The 22395-nt window shown below is 36.9% G+C and overlaps 1 protein-coding gene across 1 annotated transcript; it reads right to left on the bottom strand.

Moving 5' to 3' along the window:
* Positions 1-504: 504 nt before the first annotated feature.
* LOC134536718 (calcyclin-binding protein) lies at positions 505-22395 on the bottom strand. The gene is made up of 6 exons (XM_063376595.1): positions 22196-22395; positions 19372-19591; positions 11598-11694; positions 8426-8535; positions 2862-3131; positions 505-785 (listed from the first exon to the last, which is right to left on the bottom strand). Exons 1-5 carry the CDS (start codon positions 22214-22216, stop codon positions 2884-2886), a joined length of 696 nt encoding a protein of 231 aa, XP_063232665.1. The 5' UTR covers positions 22217-22395; the 3' UTR covers positions 505-785; positions 2862-2883.

Genomic DNA, 22395 nt, shown 5'->3' with positions numbered 1-22395 from the left:
AAAATGCCATTACGTTTTTACAGATACACATTTCAATGTTGCGCTTTCATTACTGCGCTGTATGTTTTTATAACGCCTAATATATAGCTGTGCCGTGCCTAGTTCCGTGCGCGCCGCCCCGCAGCCGTTTCGTTCTGCCGATCTGTGCCGAGCAATGTTTGTTGTCGGAACTATGGGATGCAGCTCGCTACTTTCGTGGTCCCTACAGTACTGCCACCGTGGGTCAGGACACACACTCTTCTCTCGTGATTACTGCTATGGGCAACTACGATAGCTTATTCATCCCAGACAATTACAACAATAAGCCTGCATTATTGCAGATGATCGAGGTTCAGCTGTGTGAAGATTAAAGTAGATAAAGATAAATGATTATCTTCCGATTATTTAACGTAGTTCCAAATGTTGAAAAAACATGTACACAAGCAATACAAGAAAGTCTGCCACCAGAACAAAACCTGTGTGTGTTTCATTTATTACGTATTCACATTTTAATGAAAACAAACATTTCTTAATGACTACTTTATTATATGCATAACAAACGTTACAAACAGAAATAGTAAGAATGAAAACAAAAAGCAATTAACTTTACCTGTGGTTTACAACCGTCTAAAAAGTAAAAGAGGTTTCCAGATGACTTGCAAAAAGTCTAAACATCCTAGAACATTATTTAACATAAAAAAACTTATGAGTTACTTTGCATGCTTCCACCATCTTCTCAATCGGTTTCTTGCTCAACTATTCCCACAGAGATGCTGTACTACTAGCTCGACAGCACCCGACAATTGCTGAAATAGAGACATTTCACTTCAAAAACTGTTCATGTTTTGCACAGTACCCATATCATTAAATATGGCAGCACTTTTAAAATACTTTTTTATCATATAATTACTAGAACTGTCAAGTAATTTCTGCCTTGCCACTAAATCATACATTTCCAACAGCACAGTGACCGAAAAAGCATATTCCATTTTTTTTACTGTATTTTGGGTTAGCAGTTAAAGAAAATTAACTCATTAAATGCATAATTGTGATGCCTTACAAAGCTGTTAGCAGTATCACTGTCCAAAGTTTACAAGAGCTAATCCATACAATTGTCGTATTAGGAAACTATGTACATCCACTTTGGCCTTGCAACCACACCTTGCCTTGCCACTAAATCATACATTTCCAACAAGGTCAAGAAGGTTAAGCGCCATGATATCGCTTTGATATGATTCGTGTGAACAGGAGAGACTTAGTGTGTGCTATTCTTACAAACATTTTTTTGCGCTATGAAATAACATATTTTTATCAACCCAGGGGAAAAGCTGTCAAGGTAACCATCGCTGGGGGCTGTTGAAACGCTAAGGAGGAAAGGCAGGCCGCATGTGTGCATACGGATATTTATCAGTTTCATCGCATCCTACGCATCACACTGTCGCGCTACTACGATTTCAGCAACATGTGTTCATTCACACAGATGTTCACTGTTGGACTAGTGGTGTAGAAGGGGGGGGAAAAGCTCAGAGGACTTCTCACCAGCCATAAAGAGGATAGTACAACTAAAACAACTTAACATTTCCGGAAATATCTAGAAATTAAAGGCTTTTTCCCAGTTCATTCCCGGTCACGTCAAACACCCACCATTTTCCCGGTTTTCCAGGTTGTCATGTATGGTAGACACCCTGATTCCATGACAAAACTACAGCAATCGTTGTTTTGAAGTGCGGCTATTATATTCCCCCAGCCCTCGCACAAGATTCTCACTGACTGTAATGTACATGCTAGTTTTTAAGGAAGGAATTGATTAGAAATAGTAGCTTGCCACCTTTCCACACATGGGTATAAAAAATGTTATTATTTTCTTTCATCTTTTGTCAGGTAGTGTGGGAAAGGAGAGGCCATAAAGGGGGGAGAGGGGAGAGAGTGGGCGCAGGACTTAAGCATGACAGACAGCAGACAAAGAAGAAGGGTCAACACCAGTGCTGTATTTCTTACGTGCCAATAAGCTGAGACTTCACAGACTCCACTTGTATCCATTGAACTCTACTGAAAACAGATATATAGTGCAACCCATATTTGAGGGCAACCCTTAAGGTGAAAATAATATGATTTTTAAGTCCAAAATTATAGATGCGAATTTTACACAGGTACAACCCTTCTACATGCAAATATGGTATAGTTAATCAAGAGTGAAAATACGGTAACTCTTGATTATCTACTTTGTGGCTTATTTGATTTGTAATAAATACCAGCATAAAAGCAAAAAAGAGCAATGAAAACTGAAAGAACATTTTTCCGCTAGTTAACAGAAGTCATATTCGTGCTTCAGTATATAAAATCAAATAAATTTTTTAACACTTATTCTTGGATAAAGTTATTGAAATTAGGCATCACGCTAGTGGTTCTTCAAACATTTTGCACAAAAAGGTGTTCTATAATTTATTTGGCAATAAAGAGGTTATAAATGTTCTTCGAAAGTACAAATTTGTTTGCTATTGACCCAGCTTTAAATAATTTTGTGTACGAATTTAAAATTTTTTTAACATTTACAGCTTTTTGAGTTTTTTTTTAAATTATTTATTAGGTTTTTTTATCATATGTTCATAGACTGTGTATTCCCCTCAATTTTTGGTATCCACAGCACAGATAATCGGGAGTATCTTAGAAATGAATTTTCAATTTCAGAAGAGAGGATTTCAGTTACAGGTCCAAAATAAACGAAAATGGAATGAATGCTTCCTATCGTGTTAAGAAGAACAATGGAATAGTGTTTAGTGAGTGGCTGCTGCTGAGGGCATGACCGACGAGGGCGGGTCGCTACGTGGAAGAGAGAACAGCACGTTAGACAATGTCACAGGAATGAAACCACTCGGCTCTACCATTTGGCGTTGGAAGAGCTGGCTAGAAGTTGAGGGTCTCTCCCGACATCTGCTTCTCGCGGCTCTCCGTCCACGCCTTGGCGATCGTCCTCTTCATCTCGTCGTCGCCCGTCTCGTACATGTGCTTCATCATGTCCATGAGCCCCGCCGTGGGGTCCTCCGACGAGTCCAGCTTCGGCATCTTGTTGTCCTGGGCGCGCTTCTCCGAGCCCGTCATGTGCGACCAGCTCGTCCCCACCTTCTTCTTGGCCAGGAACACCACCACGTTATCTGCACACCCCACATCAACCAGCTCACTCGACGAGACAACTGCTCGCACGGGCCGTTTGCTAACCCTCCGGGCGAAACCCCAATTGCAAGCGTGCACACGCACGCATACTACTGGCTCGCTGTAGGAAAGGTTTTGATGGAGATTAAAAACTGACGAAAACTAGCTTCTACTGCGCAACTTAGGTTCCCCCCTTCCTTCTTTGCGACAGAGAGGGGAGTGACGGAAATTCTCTGTCGGAAAGAAGGAAAGGGGGGAAACTAAGTTGCACAGTAGAAGCTAGTTTACGTCAGTTTTTAATCTCCATCAAAACCTTTCCTACAGCAGGGGTGCCCACAAGGGGGGGTAACGACGCAGACTGCGTCATTAAAATTTCAGGGGGGGGGTTAAAAGATGAGAAAAATGTATATATTATTTACATAATTATAGCTTCTAATGTGAAAATACGTTTCTGGTGCTTTAATAATTGAAAGGGATCTTGTAAATAAAATTGGTAACCCCGCACTTTCCTCAACAAAAGCAGTTTGGCATCTGTCGGTTCAGGATGTAAATATTATCTGATATGACCAAAATTATTATTAGAAAATCAGGTTTAATTAATGCAAAATGTGATAAAATATAATGCTTAAAAAGTATAATATTATAAAATAATTGAGTAAATCATTGAGAAAATGGCATAAAAAATTTTGGGGGGGGGGGGGGGTGAGTCATAGTGTTTAGGGGGGGTGGGCACCTCTGCCTACAGCGAGCTAGTAGTACATTCGTAAATAATAAAACATCTGTTCCTGAATTATTCAGTAACTGTCACTTTTATTGCACAAAAACCTGCTGGAATGAACTTGAAATATTTTATTAATTTCAAAATAAAATATCAATTATGTAGAAATGTGTTTTTCTCCATATTTTCTGAATATAATGTATTACATCAGCTGTATCTTTGTTTAAAGTGTCTGAACTTAGAGATAGAATTGTTCAATTAAAATTTTTTACTTTTACATTAAATAATTACGTAGTGGAATATATAACATTATGAATGTTTTGTATTTATATATTTTGAGGACTGATAGTGCTTTGTGTTCAAGCCCTAAATAAAGTTGTAAGTTTAAGAAAAAAGAAGTACAAAAAATTTTAGTTTCTTAACCAGACTTAGTTAAGAACTATGTAAATAACAAATAATATTAACATTTGTTTAAAATTTAACCAAGTTAACTTATCATAAAAGTATTTTCACGCTTCATACTTCAAGTAAACAAAAAACATCAAATACTTAGCCAAATAACAGCAAATAACACATAAAATAGACAGACACATCGTCTGACTGATTTCACTCTCTCTCCTCTTAACATATATATTCAAGCTGCAGCAAGCGAACAAGCTGTGAAGCTGTAGAGCTGCACAGCTATTGCCTAAAGTTTCTCTATTTTCATTTTGACAGCTCTGTAAGGTTTCAGTCTGTCCGACGATGTTCTGTTCTATAAAAAAATATTTTTTACTTTTAAACTTGTAAGTAATTTATGAAAGAAATCTTTTTACATAAAGAATTAGCATACATAAAATATTCTGAATGAATTTATTTTTTATAGCTTTCCACTCCAAAGTAAATACTTTACCAGTAAATTTAAACTATTCAAGCCAGCAAGCTACAGTGATCAGTGAGCTGCAGTAATGAGCCAGCTCCTAGTGAGCTATAGTATTAACGAGTGCCCAAACTAGCTATAGTGATCAGCAAGTGTCCCACGACATATAGTGATCAGCGAATATCCCATGAGGTATAGTGATCAGCAAATTTCCCACGAGCCCTAGTGATTAGCAAGTGTCCGAGCGAGTTATAGTGATCTGCAAGTGTCCCAGATTGCTATAGTGATCAGCAAGTATCCCATGAGGTAAAGTGATCAGCAAGTTTCCCGCGAGCTATAGTGATCTACGAGTACCCCAGCAAGTTATAATGATCAGAGAGTCGCCCAGCAAGCATCTGTGGGGTGAATCATGGCATACTACTAATTTGTAACATCACTGTGTTGGTAGTCTTAGTGTTAAATCTTTCTGTCTAAATTGCTTGTTTTGAATGCTACTTTCAACTTGCTGTTTGCTGCATGCCCTTGATCATGTACTTGCCATGATTACCCTCGGAATTCCTCCTTAGTCACCATTACAAAACTTTTTTAGGAAATGCTTCCTTGTTGTGCTCATATTTCTTATGGTGTTACCTAAATTGTATAGTTATATTGAATTCAAGTTTATTGTTTAAACCTGTATGTAATCATAATGGTTTGCACTATTTTGGTCAGGAATATTCTTTCCCATTTACATTATGAAATGTTATATTTCTCTTAAAGTTGCCTTACCTTACTTTAATGGTCTTCATTACGTAGATACACCAGTAAACAAACATAAACAAACATTCTTACCTCTAAGAGACTATAGGCCTTCAACAACACACCGCTGTAACATACTGTTAACAGAGCAGGAAATAAAGTTATAGGGCACGGTTACACAGCATTCTGAACTATTTCAGGTAAACATGTTACAACTTTTACATGCGGTTGCACACTATCTAAACATGTTTTGTTCAAGTCCTTTTCTTATTTAACCAACATAGGTTAGCAAAGCTCTTCAGAACAACATCTCATCTGCATAAGCCTCTGATTGGCTGTCGAGTTTTGAGAGTATAAACAGTCTTTTGTGAAAAATGCAAGATGGAGAATGTTGCTGGCACAAGTTCGTCTAATATTTTACCCACTGCAAGATTTTCTGTTGTTGGAAATTATGTCTAACACAAATCGTTTTGTTTCGAAGCCTATTTTTCTGACATTTTCGTCTAAACTGTTTCATGTAAAGTGACAAATAGAGTCAAATAAAAACAATGCAGATTCATTTTAAATCTCCTTTTATATTACCTTAAAACAAATGGGAAAAAATGGAAAAAAACCCTCTTTTACCAGATACAATATAAATACGATTCACAACTCATTCATTCGATGACAGAAGACAATCGGTTTTGGAGTTGAACACACTTTATACCAACTGCTGTGTAACCATGGGCGTAGATCCCGGGGGGGGCCAGGGGGGCCCGGGCCCCCCCTGGAATTAATGGGCCCCTCCTTGGGGGGGCCCACTTCGTGATTTTAATGTTAATGGTGTACACAACATATATATATATATATATATATATATATATATATATATATATCAGATTATTATTTACAACGACGACAGAAACTTTGACATGCTTTACATTCCTACCTTCGATTTCCTTTGTTATTTTCCCCTACCCCTTCTGCGAAAGCCATGGTATGGAGTTTTCCAGTGAGAACTTTGAAACCCTTAATTCCTAGAAACCGTTCATTCCAAAGGACGAAGCTAGGGTAGGGTTCCGTTAGCATTTCCTCCCCATTGTTACCCACACTACATTGTCCTCTGAAACGACAGTATTATAGGTTTCAGGTAGTCTTGTTTTTAAAGTGGTTTTGCTCTCGTGTGCGCCAGTCTTCTGCTTTCTTGGCAAACATCAACATGGATAAGTTCGTGACGCGGAAGAAACGGAAAACAGAATCTGATTCTCACCTGGTAAGCTTGATTGTTTTATAAGTAGTGACTATTATTTAGGTAATATATTTTATTTAAGTGATTATGTAACGTTATTTTTTCCAGTATACAAACAAATTAATACTTTAACAGTAATTATAGCAGAATTTAGTTTATTTATGAACTGAAACTTATATACCATTTTCTGTAATTTTTTAGCTCGTCTCCATTCTGTAAGGCTAGCTGCTCTGTACGTTACATGTGAATATACAAGGAATAATTTTTTTCCTCTTCAATATGGAATTTAAAATCACTTCCCTTTTATTATCAAACAATAATTTTCACAATTCATGGCCGATACTCACTTAATAACATTTGTTATTTGATAACTGCAACACTGCACGAGTAAACAGAAGTAAGAGTGAGAAAGAAGTATTTAAACGTTACACATCCGTATTTAAATTAATAAGGAAGCAAACGCGTCTCTTTAATAACTAATCAAGCGACATATTTTAAATAAATAATTCACTGCCAAAATACTGATTATACTAAATATAAGCCGAGAAATGTATGTGGTTCAATTAGCTGTAGGATAAATTTCATAGTTCTATCTCCGAGATTTTTCATTTGTGTCATTAAATTTTTTTCTTTTTTACCTGGTTGATGCCTTTACTGAATAAAACAGTCTTTAAGGGTTTTAATATGATTCGATCGTTCATTTGATGTTGATCCGTTTATTAGCTTTGGCGCTTTGGGTTTTTAGGGTGCATCAAAAACTGTGAACAAAGAATTTCACGAACAGCATTTGAATCGCAGTAATTATGTGATGTGGCATAAAAAAAAACCGACAAAGTGCGAGTCGAACTCGCGCACGAAGGGTTCTGTACCATTATCTATAAAAACGGCCAAAAAAAATCATGTCTGTTGTACGGGAGCCCCACTTAAAAAATTATTTTATTCTGGTTTAGTATTTCTTGTTATAGCGGCAACAGAAATACATCATTTGTGAAATTTATTCTGTTTTCACGTTTGTTGTATGGGAGCCCCCCTTAAATATTTGTTTTATTTTAATTGAATCATTTATGTTTAAAAGTGAATTTATAACTAAATATTCTGTGAATATTTCAAGCGTCTAACTGTTGCCGTTTTCAATATCGAGCAAAAACGAACAAAAAAATCATGTTGGTTGCATGGGAGCCCCCTTAAATATTTATTTTACTATGTTTTTAGTATTTGTTGTGTCGTTTGGATGAACTTAGTTTACATGAATTAGCTAAAGATTTTGCTTCAAGATCTGAAATTAGAATAAACACTTTTGGAAAATGGTAATGTATGGGTGGGGTGTTATCTATTTGCATTATATGCACGTATATTATTTTTATAGATTTTTTCATGGATATTTTATGTATTTAGGTTAGCAAATTATTCACACATGTTTGAGAGATCACTTCTTATTGTCATTAATTAATAATTACTAAAACATATGTTGCTCTGCTTTATTGTTAATATCACTTACGTAAAAATAAAGTGTATAACATACGAGCTTATCATCCAGAGAAGACTTGTTTCGGTTGACCTCTAGCGCAAAATTCTTAAACCACAGAATTCACGGGCCCCCCCTGGAAATCCTACAGATTTGCGCCCATGCGTGTAACCATACACTTTCGCATTTGTAAACATGTTTAAACCTGTTCACCTGAAGTAGTTCGGTAACTGTGCCCATAATATTAACTAGGCACACATACGAGGCTAAGAGTTTAGAAAGCAATACCTGTCTTGACCTTCCAGTAGCTTTTCTCAGGGTCAATTTCCTCCAGCAAGTTGTTGATAGGTAGATAATAGTTTTTATTGTCTAGTCCTTTCACATAGAGATGCATAAACCTGTTCAAACAATGGAACACCCATCATTACTACATGAAGACCACTGAGGTTGTTTCAAACAAAAGTCAGAAGCAGTTATGGCTACGCATAGAGGTCGTGATGCTGTTTGGTTTGTGCCACTAGATCTATATCAAGAAAGCTTTAGACAATGGGGCTGCACAAATGGGAACACTGGAAATGAATTCCTCGTGAGTGGTCATGATGCAATTCGTATGGCGAAAATTCTAACTATGAATATTTGTCTGTCTTTATGGCCCCCACCCACAAAACTTTTTGGCTCTTCCTCACACTGTCATAGCAGGAACTGCTATGACTTCCCCCTTTTTGAAGTGCCTCTTGGACGGGGCACTCAAACCATCTTTCTGCAGCGCTTGCACGACTCTTGTTGGTCAATCTACATACTAACTGTACCACCCCTCCCCCCTTCCCCATGCGCCGCTCTGCCTCTCCTCACTTGCTCTGTTGGCCAGAGTTGGAACTATTTGACTCCGCCTCCCTGTACACCATCTCGCGGCCTCTTCTGCAGCTAGACGCACCTATGCATCTAGGTCGCTATGCTCGCGACATCTGATCTTGTTCCAGCCCCGCTCTCTTCTCGGTTCCAGGACCGACTATAACTACATGACTCACCAACACCATCCAGGCAATCTCTCAATAACCTCACGGAAGATCTGACCTAATGTTTTCGTTTTTTTTTTTTTTTTATTGAAAGTCTCTCTGAAGAGAAGAAGTGATGTAGTTTCCAGATAAAGGGAGTTAATTTTCCTATTATTTATTTTGTTATCAACATGTAGTCTTTTAATGTAATTTTCTGTGGTTTTGTCTTCATCTTTTCCTATACTATTTTGTGTTTTTCGGCCCAACTGGGATGTAACCAGGATTTTCCCACAGCAGTACGAGGAACTTACCATTAGAAGCTAAACCCTAAAATTATAGGTTTTTTTCAAACATTTTTGCCTATCATGTTCATTCTTTAAAAATCTTGATTTTACCACTGCTCGGATTGGTTTTTGGCAGTGGGGTTCCAGTTTGGGAGCTGTACGCCTCTTTTCGCTTCAACCTTCACCTCTGGCCTGTCTTTCTTATTTATTCTTAGCCAACTCCTGAAATGCACCTTTCTACCTGCCGCTGTTCACAGTGCCCTTCACTGAGGCCCCACTGAGACTCCTACGCAACGGCCGGTGTGTAGCAGCTAAGTTTCAAAAGGATTTTAATCCTTTTTTTATCATTCAGAATTGTCTAACATAAACATTGGCCTCTCATTCATAAAAGACTCTAATTTAAAAATACTAAACAATGAAGTCATATTTTTCTTAAATTACAAAAATTTATATTTAACCGGCCAGATTTTATATTTATAGTCCCTTAGTCCCAAACTACCTAAATAAATTTTCTTTCTTCTTGAAGTTTGCTAAACCCAATTACTTAAAAATGTATGTAAAAACTATCGTTGTTGCTCTAATTAACATCAGAAATGTTTTAAACCTTAAATTATTAAAACGTTACTGACAAACCATGAGATAATTGTTTGTTTACTAACTCTTAACCATCCACAGAATGCTGACCTCAATGGGAGTAAGTTTTTAAAATTTTAAATGGTTTCACTACTTTCACCTCTGAGGTGTTCCTGATAAATACAATTTTAATTTTTTAACTATATCCAGCAGACATAACTTTAGTTTACAGACATACATATAGGCATTAGGCAGTGTGCTTTGTGTTGATTTTTTGAACTGAAATTTTTGAAAACTCACCAAACAAACCAATTTCAAATGAGGAACAAACTTATAATCACTTTTTGGTTCCTATGTATAGGTACATGTATACATAGGAACCAAAAAGTGATTATAAGTTTGTTCCTCATTTGAAATTGGTTTGTTTGGTGAGTTTTCAAAAATTTCAGTTCAAAAAATCAACACAAAGCACACTGCCTAATGCAAGGAAAAATTGAAGGGAAATTTTCCTGAATTCAAATTTCTTTGCAGTATTGAAGCCACTTATTTGGGCTTATTCTCGGCTTTGTTAAGACCTGATTTACTACGGTTGAATTATTTTTTTTTAACCAATGTTCCAACTTTTCATGTCCTTTAGAATGACTGGCATGGGTAAGCAAGCTTACACGCTAGTAACTTTCTTACAAGGTCACTTTATCAGGTGTGAAACCTTTTTGTACAAGCTTTGGCTAAAATACCTACATCTTTGTAACGAAGAATTTTTTCAAATAATTGTAATGTTTACATGTCAAAGATTTTTATACCTTCAGTATTAATGTTAAATTTCTTGCGCTCTGGCTCTTATGCCATGTTGAAGTATATTTTTGATAAAAATACAAACTCAGGTTTTGAAGATCTTTTTTGTTTGACATGCTTACAATAAATACCTTGACAGTTTTTCACTTAAATCATAACAGAATGATTTTGTTTGCCAACTGTTCACGCACGGACATGTAACCTATGCTATAGCCTGAATGGAACGCATAGGCGAGGGGAACGGGGGAATCACACCCAGGTTGGCTTGGTGGAAGGCGAGTGAGCTTGCCCACGTAATAAAGTAATTGCCACAGGTTACATCATTTCCTCAGATAAATGTTGTCTTTGACCATAGGGAGATTGAACAATACCGCTAATGTTAGCCGTAGCAGTCCACAAAAATTATACAAAAAGTAGTATGGAAATCTTTATTATTATTATTTAAACAAAGAAAACAGATTGTTCAGCAAAACCTCATTAAGACATTATGAACTGCAGCATATGTGCAGATGAAGTGTGTAAATGGTAATACTGGCAGTAAATTAGTTTTCTGTGTTAATTAGGTATTATTTAGGCATACCACGCATTATTGTAATTTTCATACTACTGTTTTACATCACTTACAAATTCAAACACAGATTTTATATATTTTATTTACTTAATTCATAATATTTTATTCTCAACTATCCAGTGTCCCTACTCATTATACAATTAAATATTGTCTATAAACATAAATTTAATGCTCGTTCTACAAGGGTCCGTATTAAAACTCCCAACTATTTGCATGCAAACGGTGGACAATCACAACAGTACCTGTCATTGAACTCACAGCTGACACTTTCCTCGGCAAGGGTGTGGACATTTTTCAAGGAAACATATATCTTCACAAACTTATCAGACTGATTCCAAGCTGCAACAAAAAACACACACAAGTTCACTAACAAAATAAATGAATGGCAAGCAGGTGTAAATATGCAATATTCACAGAACTATGAATCTGAATATTGTTTATTTTGTCTTTGGACTTGAATGAACTCTATGAGAAAATGTTAATTTATGTGCTTTGTTTTGCAAATTATTGAAATATCTTTGCTTCCTAGGAGCATAAAAAAAAGTTTTTTTTAAAAAAAAGACTGAATTGTTGAGATGGTGTTCTGAAGAAAGTTGTTTTCTGTTTGAAATGATTAATGAAATTTTTATGTCCAGAACTAGGGGCGCGGTTACACGGGACCCTGAACAACTTCAGGTGAACATGTTTAAGTAAACACGTTTACAAACGCGAAAGTGTACGGTTACACTGTAGTTGCTGAAAAGTGTGTTTAGCTCTAATACCAATTGTCTACTGTCAACGAATGACTGTGTTGTTGATCTCTATTTTGTAATTGTATCCAGAAAACGCGTGATTTTCTCACTTGTTTATACAGCATTATCAGCACAAATGGAATGTGTTTTATATTGCTCAATATTTTTTTTTTTTTTTACAAATTGGGAATTCAAACAACATGCACAGTAAAATTTTTAAACTTATTTATTATTATTTTTTGAGCGAGAGTACCTATCTCAGTTTTAAGAAAATTAGGATCAATTAATATATATATATATATATATATAAAATTATCTGTTGATTTTTTTTTGTTGCATTCGGTAAAATATTACTCGAACTTGTGCCAGAAACACTTTCCATCTTGAATTTCTGCAAAAGACTGTTTATATTCTAAACAGCCAATCAGAGGCTAATGTAGAAGATATGTCGATCTGAACTACTTTGCCAACCTGTTTAAGTTAAATGGGAAATGGCCTCGAACTGTGTGTAACCGCACTCAACAGCTGAACATGTTCACCTGAAGTAGTTCAGACTCCCGTGTAACCGCGCCCTAGGTGATTTAAATTGAAATAAAATCACCGAACGGGTATTATAAATGAAGAATAAGTGTTGAGATTGTGATATGATTTATATGCATGTATTGAGAAATGAAATTTCATCAAGGTATGTGTGCTACAAATATAAGTAATTACAACTAGACATAATCCCAGTGGTAGAGAAATAAGAACTCATGAATGACTCCAACTGAGTTACAAATTAGCGGGACAAAAACTTTTAAATTTTGATATTTTACAGAACATTTGACTTATATTTTGCACCCAACTGTTAAAGGCAATGCTAGCTAATAATATTTAAATATTTTCATTAAGCAGGGCTTGTAACAGGTAAAAGGCTAAAAAAAAGTGAAAAAGTGACTTCAGATTTTTAAAAAAGTGACTTTTAGTGACTTTTCAAGGAGTAAAAATTGACAAAGTGATATGTGTAAAAACAAAACAAAATAAAGAAAATGGTCCTCCCCAACCACCCCTTGCCATTTTCCTTATTTACTTTTTAACTTTTAGTTCTATTACTTACATAATACATTTAACAACATGATTTAAAATGTTGCATACATGAGCTAGCTCAAAGATTATTCACTTGTTTTCATTGTAACAATTGAGTTCAAATACACACTATATCCTTTCCAGTATACATTAATTATTACATAAAAACTATTATAGAGCATTATTATTAATAAACCATTACAAAGTATACAAATGCAGATAGAAACCTAAATAAATTGTTTCAATAACAATAATGATTTTATTCAAGTGAATGAGGTAAAGCATATAGTATTTGCAATATAAAAAAATTTATAAAAAACCCCAAGTACTTAATATCAAATTGAAAGGCTAATATAAAAATTCAAAATATAAAATACATAAACACAGAAAGCTATTTTAATACACTTACACATTTTCTATACAAAACAAAACTTCAGTCTTTCTTTTTTAATGACTGTTGAAAAAAGTCTTTAATCAACTTGTTTTTTTTTTCTCTATTGATTTAGTCAAAGTTTGATGTACACGCTTTGTTTCAGCAGCTTGAACTTGGACTTTTTTAGCCCCTTCAATCATAGCTTGGGCCAACGTAACTTCTTTGAAGTCTCTTTTCTTCAGTGCTTTTATGAGTCTTCATCCAGAAGTGTTAAGCCACTTCCTTCAATTTCTTCGTATTCCTTCCTACATTTCTTCAACTTTTGCTCATCCTCTTCAATTGTTCTTTTCTGATTTTCCAACTTCTCTAGTTGTTCTTTTTCTTTTGCTTTTCTTTCTAGATCTTTCTGTTCTTCCAGTAACTTTTTTTTTCTCTCTCCTTTCTTTCTCTTCTAGGTAGGCATTATAACTCTTGTAAGCAACACATCCCATTCTCAAGAGCTCATCCGTAATAGGGACTAGACATGGTTTATTATCATACTTTTTCAGTGCACTCTTTACAGTCATTATTGCATTTAACGTTCTTTCAGACATTGAGGCCCAATCAGTGGTCAATGTCCTACATGAAGATGAAAACCCCTTTTCAACATCAGCACTACCATGTGAAGGTGATAGTGCTGCTTTCACAACTTTGGTTACGTTAGGGTACTTTGGACCAGTGCCGCATACATTCTTCAGCTCCATGAACTGTGTCCAGTACACATCCACCGACACACATGCAGTTGAGGTTTCTTCCTCTCTTTGCAGTAGTTTCCATTCGTCCAATAGCAAGTCATTCGGGACGTCACATGGCATAGCTCGTGATATTTCAAGTAGGCTATGATAGCTCTCTGGTAAACATCTCTTATCAGGATTGAGACAGGATAAGCTCTTGAGAAGAGCAGAACCAAGTGATGACTTTTTGACAATGTGCTTTATACTTTCAGTGAAATGTTTTTGAACACCCAAGAAGAATAAACTCCTTTCCTTTTCAGATGTACCATTCAAGGCATTTCTGGCTTCATCCCCAACAACAATATCATTAATGGGAAGCAAATTATGTGTACAAAACACATCTTCAACACAGTCTAGTTTTAAATTCTTTAGACAGTCTGTGGTGCAGATTCTTCCAAGTAAGGTAGTAACTAATGATTCAAGTCTGGAATGAAGCAGATGAATTAGAGGTTCATTTCTCTGGAAAAAATCTGTTACACTGCTAAACAATATTGCACTTGAAATTAAAAACAATATTGAGCTTTGATTGTAGGCTTTTTCACTTGACGGACATTTTCAAGTAGCGTGGGGTTTCCATTAATTTTGTTTTTTTTTTTGGGGATGTAGCTCAAAAAATACTTGCGCACAGCAGTCCACTGCTCTTGTAACCTTTTTGCTGCTGAACATAATGTGAGCCACCGACTTGAGCAATGCTTTACAAAATTATGTTTTGGGAGCTTCAAAGATGTCTGTATTTCCATGAAATCACTTCTCCAAGCTGGCCATCCATCAAAAAAATTGTGTATATCCAAAACAAGTTCTGAAACATCTTCTCCAAATTCCGAAATGCCTTTAAGAAATGCATTATGGATTGTGTGGATGTTGCAGGTACCTATGTCAATCAATGGCTTTCTTTTATTCAATACACAGGTATCATTAAAGTTTCGAGCAACTGACTTATTGACATTAGGACCATCAGATCCAAGCATCAGCAAATTGGACAAAGGAAGCATATAACTGTTCAAAGCATCATTCAGCTTTTCTACGATGACTGAAGAAGTGGCTGCACCTATGTAAAAGGTTTCTAAATGACTGAAAACAATTTTGTTTTGAGAATTTGACCAATACCGCACACCAGTTTGGAGCTCCTTCATTCCAGACAAATTTGTGGTTTCGTCATAAAGTAAAGTAAAGTAGGAACCTACCATATCTTGCATTTGAAGTTTTTTGAAGTACGGACCCAAAGCATCACTAACCAAGTAATGAGCCTTGTTATTTCCTAAAGAGAAGTCTTGCAACACACTGTCACCAAACATAACTTTGAATGTTTCTTGCAGTCCATTGCATGAAGAAAATGAATAGTCAGAAGCAACACACTTGAAACACCACATAAGCTCAGCTGCTGTAGTTCTGTCTCTGATATTGTACAACAGCACTGTTCCACCACGTGAAGAAGACGGGGCAGATGAACAGGATGGGGGTGAAACTGTGAGGTGAAGTTGGTTAGATGCCTGCTTGATTTTAAAATTTTGTCTGTGTTTTAACATGGATGCATGTTGTGCTATTGCCTGAAAACCTTTGCTCACATTTATCGATTTGTCACATACTATGCACATCAGTCCACTATCACTGCATCTTTTTCCCCACTCTTTCACCAAATGTCCTTCAGAGTCATCTCTTTCCAGCCATGAATATTGAAATTTATACTTCCCCATTTCAAATCATAAGCCACTTCAGTGATAGAAAATCAAGAGACTTAAAAACACACATTACACTTGCACATGCAAAAATTTTCTTATCAGCCGTATCTACAAAGCAGTAAACACATTATTTTAAGTATTATTAAACCACAGTTGCCCAACAAAACATATAACTCACTTTCAATTTAATGCAAGTTTTTAATGAATAAGAAAATGTTAGTATTATTATATTACAGTAGCCAATTTACTACTTAATGTATACAATGTAAGCTAGGGGCTTATTTGTCTTTTACTAATTCAGCATAGCTGTTAAGTCCTGAAATAAAATGCTACACCATACTGGATTATGACAGCATGGGAGCATACGCCCCTCAGAAAACATTCATTGGGGCAAAACAAATTACGTACATAGAAGTTGAATATTATATTACTTACTTGAGCATATTTGAAGTACAGCAAGCCTCCATGTACCTTATCCTTATACTTAAATAATAAAATATTATATCCAATCCAAATATACACTGGAAACAGTGAAGAAAAGTGACCAATGCAGTGAAAAAGTGACCAAAAGTGACACACACAAAAAAAGGGGAAAAAAAGTGAAAAAAGTGACTTGTTACAAGCCCTGCATTAAGTTATCTTCTGCAGTGATCATGATTTATTTATGCCAAAGTTTATACATAAAATTGATAATGGTATAGAAGTAAAAATAGTAAAATTGTCAAATTAATGTGGACCTCCAAGTATTAACATTTAATCTTATATATAAACCTATTGCACTCAAAACTACACTTGTAATATATATAAAAATATTACTGTTATCTTATAGATTTTAGACCATAATGTGGAGCTGATTACTCTACACAAGTTTCACACACATGGTATTTACTAAAAGAAAAATTAAAAATTATTTATATGGAACAATAAAAAAACACAGTTTATTAATGTTCATCACATTTAAAAATCACACCACTATCCTAAATGTATACAACTCCTTTGCTGCAAACCTGGATCCAACCTTAAACAGGATTACTGAAAGAGCAGTGTTCTTTTGCATACGGTCTCCAATGCTCTAGCATTTTCATTGATTCAAACTTGCTTACTCATTCATCCATTTTTTGTTTTAACAGTACAGACCCAATGAACTTCATGGTCCAACTGGTACATACATGCAAATATTTAAAATATTTTACTAAGCTCCGAAGTACTGGTTGAGGTACTCCACAGTTTGCCAAGGAATTAAAATTAATCCCTTGCAAAATAAAGACATTAAAAATTTATTTTGTTTATTTTCTCCACGAAAACAGAACAAAGCTGCTATTTCACGAGGAGGAAACATTTACATGATAATGACAAAAGCCAAAGTGTGTCCTGTCACCTGGCCTGAATAGGGAAAAGACATTGTTGTTAAATTTACCTTTTTTAAATTATTATTGTATTTTATATTTTAGTAATTTTTGTAGTACACTTTTGTATAGTTTTTATGTATAGTGTACCTATTTGTAGGCTTAAAAACACTCAGTAATAATTTTGCTATGCAGGCGAAACTTTGCTAGGGAACTTCGCTGGCATTAGTAGGCGGCAGTGTTACCTATGGATAGACATAAAAATGCTTTGTTAACTTGTGCGCAACGTAGGATCGCCAGTGCTAAGTGAAATTGGGAGTCCGGACGTATAAGATTGATAAAGTACGGTGGCGAGCACTGTGATGACTTGCGCTAAGCACTGCCGAGCGACCACATTCACGCACGGGTGCAGGAGTGTCACAGCGTGCTGTCACGTACGTCTCGAGTGCATGGCTCGTGACGTCAGAAAGTGGAGGGTGTGGGCTCACGAACAGACAGGCAAGCGCTCAGCTAAGAGAATCGCTAATCAGCCACGCAGAAGTCGGACTAACAGTCCGCGAGAATGTTTGTGAATGAGGTGGAGGCCTGGGAGCCCGAAAGGCTCGGCCTGTAGGACAAGAACTATGGCTGTGTGTTTTTAAAAAAACTTGCTATCGAAGATGAAGATCCTGGACTGGTCTGCGAATGCTTTTCGCAAACTGCGATGCAGTAATTTGTTAATACATTTTCGTTTACTACATATAACCACAGAAAAGACTATGACTTGGATAGCTATAGGCTTTCACTACACGTCCTTACCGCGTGCCACTATCCACACATCGTTATAATAAGTGGAAACATAACATCTCAACGCCTTTTTAAAGCCATTTAAAAGCTAAATCCTTAAACCAACTTCAAATGAATTCCAATTATTAACGATTTTGTCCACGATAACTCTTTCAAAATAGTATATTCCATTATATTTTGCTGTTTGTTTACATACAGTCCCACAGTAAACAGTGGCTCGTCACCCGGCCGTTATTTGAACAGCTTGGCTCCTCCCCCATTTCAAGTCGTCCATCATCAAAAAAAGGTAAAAATTTATTTTAATTTATTAGGGTTAAAACCAATATCAGTAATCAATGAGAGCATAGGCAAAAGGTGAATTTTTATCTTACCTTGACCTGTATAAGAAATCTTATCATATCAGTTAAAAAAAAATTGGTTTTCAAAAATACAGTTTTGTAATAAGCAGCCAATAAGGGTGGGTTAGGCAACCTGTGAAGCTTGAGCGAGACTAAATAAGAATAATATTCTCATTCATTTGATTGTTATATGGCAACAGAAGTTCCACCCATTGCTTATGCATTCTGCACAGCTTTGGAATGCTGAATAAAGAACATTCTGGCTCATAATGACCATTGCCTCTGGAAGGGTATACAAACCCCAGTTTTTGCTGAACTAAGAATTGTAAAGGAGTAAGAACAGGGTTTTTCGATTGAGGTTTCGTATGGAAGCAAGTTATTCAATTAGCTCCTACAATTCAAATATTCAGATAACCGTCGAGTAGCACATTTAAGAGGCCACTCCAGTGTTTCAGGGGCACTACGCAACCCGCGTTAACCTCATAAGATTCAATGCTATTTTCATTTTGCTTATAACTAATTAACTAATATAGATTTCAAAATGATGATTGCTTGATATGTAAGAAAACGATGCTCTTATCAAAGTCCCTTTCTTCAAAAACGTGCATAAATTATGGTTTTATACTAATCTTTACTAATATTCAGTCTTGGTTTGAACCATAATTTATGCATGTTTTTGAAGAAAGGGGCTTTGATAAGAGCATCGTTGTCTTACATATCAAGCAAGCATCATTTTGAAATCTATATTAGTTAATTAGTTATAAGCAAAATGAAAATAGCATTGAATCTTATGAGGTTAACGCGGGTTGCGTAGTGCCCCTGAAACACTGGAGTGGCCTCTTAAGAACCGGAGATGAAGAGGCTAGACTGTCCTGAAGCGCGCACCGGGCCTCGGACAGCGGGCGGGAGCGAGGGACCCGCTCACCGTAGTTGTTGAGCTTGACCTCGTAGCACCTGGGCTTGGAGGAGGCTGTGGCGGCGGCGGTCGCCGGCTTCATCTCCACGTCGCCGGCGGCGCGCTCCTTCTCGCGCAGCGCTCCGAGCTCCGTCTCAAGCCTGCGAGCCTCCAGCAGCAGCACGTCTTTCACCCGCGGGCGCTCCGCGGTCCCCAGCAGCCGCCTCAGCTCCTCCAGGTCTCGCTGGCACTGCGCACGGCCCGACGTCAGCCCTTCCACCCGCTCCTACCTTTCAATATACATACTGTGTAGAAGTCGCCAGCCCAGGTTAAAATCTCTTAACACGGTTTTGAGGTAGTTGGTTAATTCACCGCCACAATCGCCACCATCTCTAGGGCATCGACTTGTGGTGGTCCCTAGCGGACAAGTGTCGAACTCTTCGAACACCCCCCTTTCCCCCTCCCGTTGAACGACCTTGAGCTGCAGTGAATGATTAGTGGGGGGTGCGGGGCGACAGTGCTGCGCTCTAACGTGCAAATGACAACCTGAGACGATACAGGGCGTTACGGCAGCGCCCTGCAGCCGGTGAAGTTCCCAAGCTTGCTCATCATACGCTCCTGAAAAAACGTAGAGTAAATCCTATCCACTCGCGACTTCTATACAGTATATATGTATATTCAAAGCTCTTACACAACTGGTCTGGTATCACACTTATTGTATGGCATCTACTTCAAGTATTTCTGGTTGATGCATCAGTTCCCAGGCTTTTCGACAGAGTTCAATGTCTCAACGCATTTAAAAACCCAAAAAGAAACGTATAAATTAAAATATAATGTTAGTGAGACTACAAGCATTGCTACAGATGTTCCCATATCTGTCTTTAATGTAATTTTAGAAGAAAATAGGACTAGAAATTTAAAAGGTAAAACTGTAAAAAAAGTAAGACAAAAAACCTATGACTTTACAAAAAATAAGATGAAAAGAGCAGAGTTTAAAAATGTTAAAAAAAATGTTTCTAAGTTTGAAAAACTTACTACAGCCTTGCGAGAGAGTGGTTTTATAGACTGCAGTAAAAAAAAGGTATAACTATTTAAATTCTATTAGAACTCATATTCAAGTTCAAAAGTTTACATTACAAATGAACAATGAAAATCATTCGTGAAAATGAAAGACATTAGCATTTAAAACCGAGGCATGAGACTTATTTCTTTACCAATGTGGCATTTACTGGCTTAAAATCACAAAAACATAGTAACGCTAGACATGTAGAACTTTGAGTATTTTTTCACTGTCCTAGATTGCACCCTTTATTTGGAAGACAGCCAGCGGTGGTGCATTATGTTCCCCTCCCCCTTGGTTTGGCTGTGCGGGGTCCATCCAGTATTAAAGGTCTCAGGTTCAAGTCCTAAGTCGACGAGTGATTACCTGCTCGATGAGTAACGAGTAAGAAACGTTGAACAAACTAATAAACACCAAGCTAAAGTAAGGTAGCGGCAGGGGCGTGGCAGGAGAATTTAAGTGGCTTGTTTGAGTCCTGGTGGAGCGAGCAACACTAGCTCTTCAAGCATCTGTAGTACCCAGCAGGACGACTAAGGTGACTGGTTCGATTCTCCGGACAAGTGCGCCACACACGCGCAGCAAAGTACGAGTAACTCAACTAGTAGAAGCACGCAGACAAGTCGGCAAGGGAAATAGGGCTTTCGGTCTCAACGACAGAAGACAGAGGTGTTACAGCGCGACAACAGTGAACGACTCGCTTGCCCTGTGAACAGTGAGGGGGAGACATTGGTGACGCTGAGGTGATCTGAAGTGAAGACTGGTTCGAGTCTCAGTGTGATTTTCTGCGGTCATTCAGGTGGAAGGAAGATGAAGAGTCCTTCTGGTACGGACAAGACGTGGAGGTCCGCGACTACACCTCTTCCCGGAGCTGCGCCAAGTGGCAAGACAGAGTTCCACGCCTGTCGAGAAGCCGTACATGCCACTAAGAGCTGGTGTGTGACCATAGAACGAGGCGAGTGGCCGCATACTTGGCGATGTTTAACGTAGCATCTGAGTTAAAGAACTAAGAGACGGTGGTTAATAATTTAAATGCTAGTAATTTTGAGAAGCCTTTTACGCAGTGTTTTAAATAGTCAGTGTTATACATTTTAATGAATAATTATTATATGCTTACCATAATTTTAATTGTCTACAGCAACAGACTGATGAGGCTTAATTTGTACTAACACATGCACTGGAGTAAATGGTCTGTTCAAATTTTCAGCCCTCCAATTACATGTTTTATAAACTGTGTCTATTCTATAGGTGTTCTAGATCTATTAATGCATATTGTTGATGCCCAAATTCTGTGTGTTCGCAGTTGATGAACAGTGAAGGACGAAATGGCAAGACCACAATGTTTGAGTATTCATATATTTACCATATGCTTAACAAAAAAACCTATAGTTGAGTGGATTATGTCAATAAATGTTTTGTTTGATCTTTGTTTTAGAACATAAAATTCCTCACATATCCCATATGCTGTTCACTAACAGTGAACACAGAGATATTTAAATACCATAAATTCATAAAATGTATAAAATTTCTCAAATCTTGAGTTTTTTCCCTACTGATTTCTGGAAGATTCTATAGTTACAAAGGGATTTGAAGTTGACGAAAATTATATAGTTTATAATATTAAAAAAAGGTTGAAAATTATGAAACATTATTATAAAAATTATTAACAGTGCCAGCCAATACATGAGAGTTTATTTCCAGGACGCTAGCGCACTGGAGAATGCAAATCATGCTACAACATTCATAACGTGTACAAACTACTAAACATATATCTAAGTGTAGAGAGTGAACACCCACCTCTTCCAATTTAGACGGCATCTCTCAAGTTAAATTTGTTAACACACAACACTGTTTTCAATAATTCACAAAGAAATAAAAATACTAACACTTCAACCACTCAATAATCAATTACTTTTGTTGTTGTGTAGCCTAGATCCATAGAACAGTTCTATACGAAGAAAAAAGGCGGTACAGAACCGGAGAGCCTACGATGTACA

The sequence above is a fragment of the Bacillus rossius genome, chromosome 11 (assembly GCF_032445375.1).
Source record: "Bacillus rossius redtenbacheri isolate Brsri chromosome 11, Brsri_v3, whole genome shotgun sequence".
NCBI lineage: Eukaryota > Metazoa > Arthropoda > Insecta > Phasmatodea > Bacillidae > Bacillus > Bacillus rossius.
This window is presented reverse-complemented; position numbering and strand designations above follow the sequence as displayed.

Coding starts and splice junctions, on each gene's coding strand:
- LOC134536718 (XM_063376595.1), bottom strand. CDS start 22,216: ATGCCGTCTAAATTGGAAGAG. Junction 19,592..22,195: donor TGCCGTCTAAATTGGAAGAG/GTGGGTGTTCAC, acceptor GGCCGTGCGCAG/TGCCAGCGAGACCTGGAGGA. Junction 3,132..8,425: donor CTACTGGAAGGTCAAGACAG/GTATTGCTTTCT, acceptor TGGGGTGTGCAG/ATAACGTGGTGGTGTTCCTG.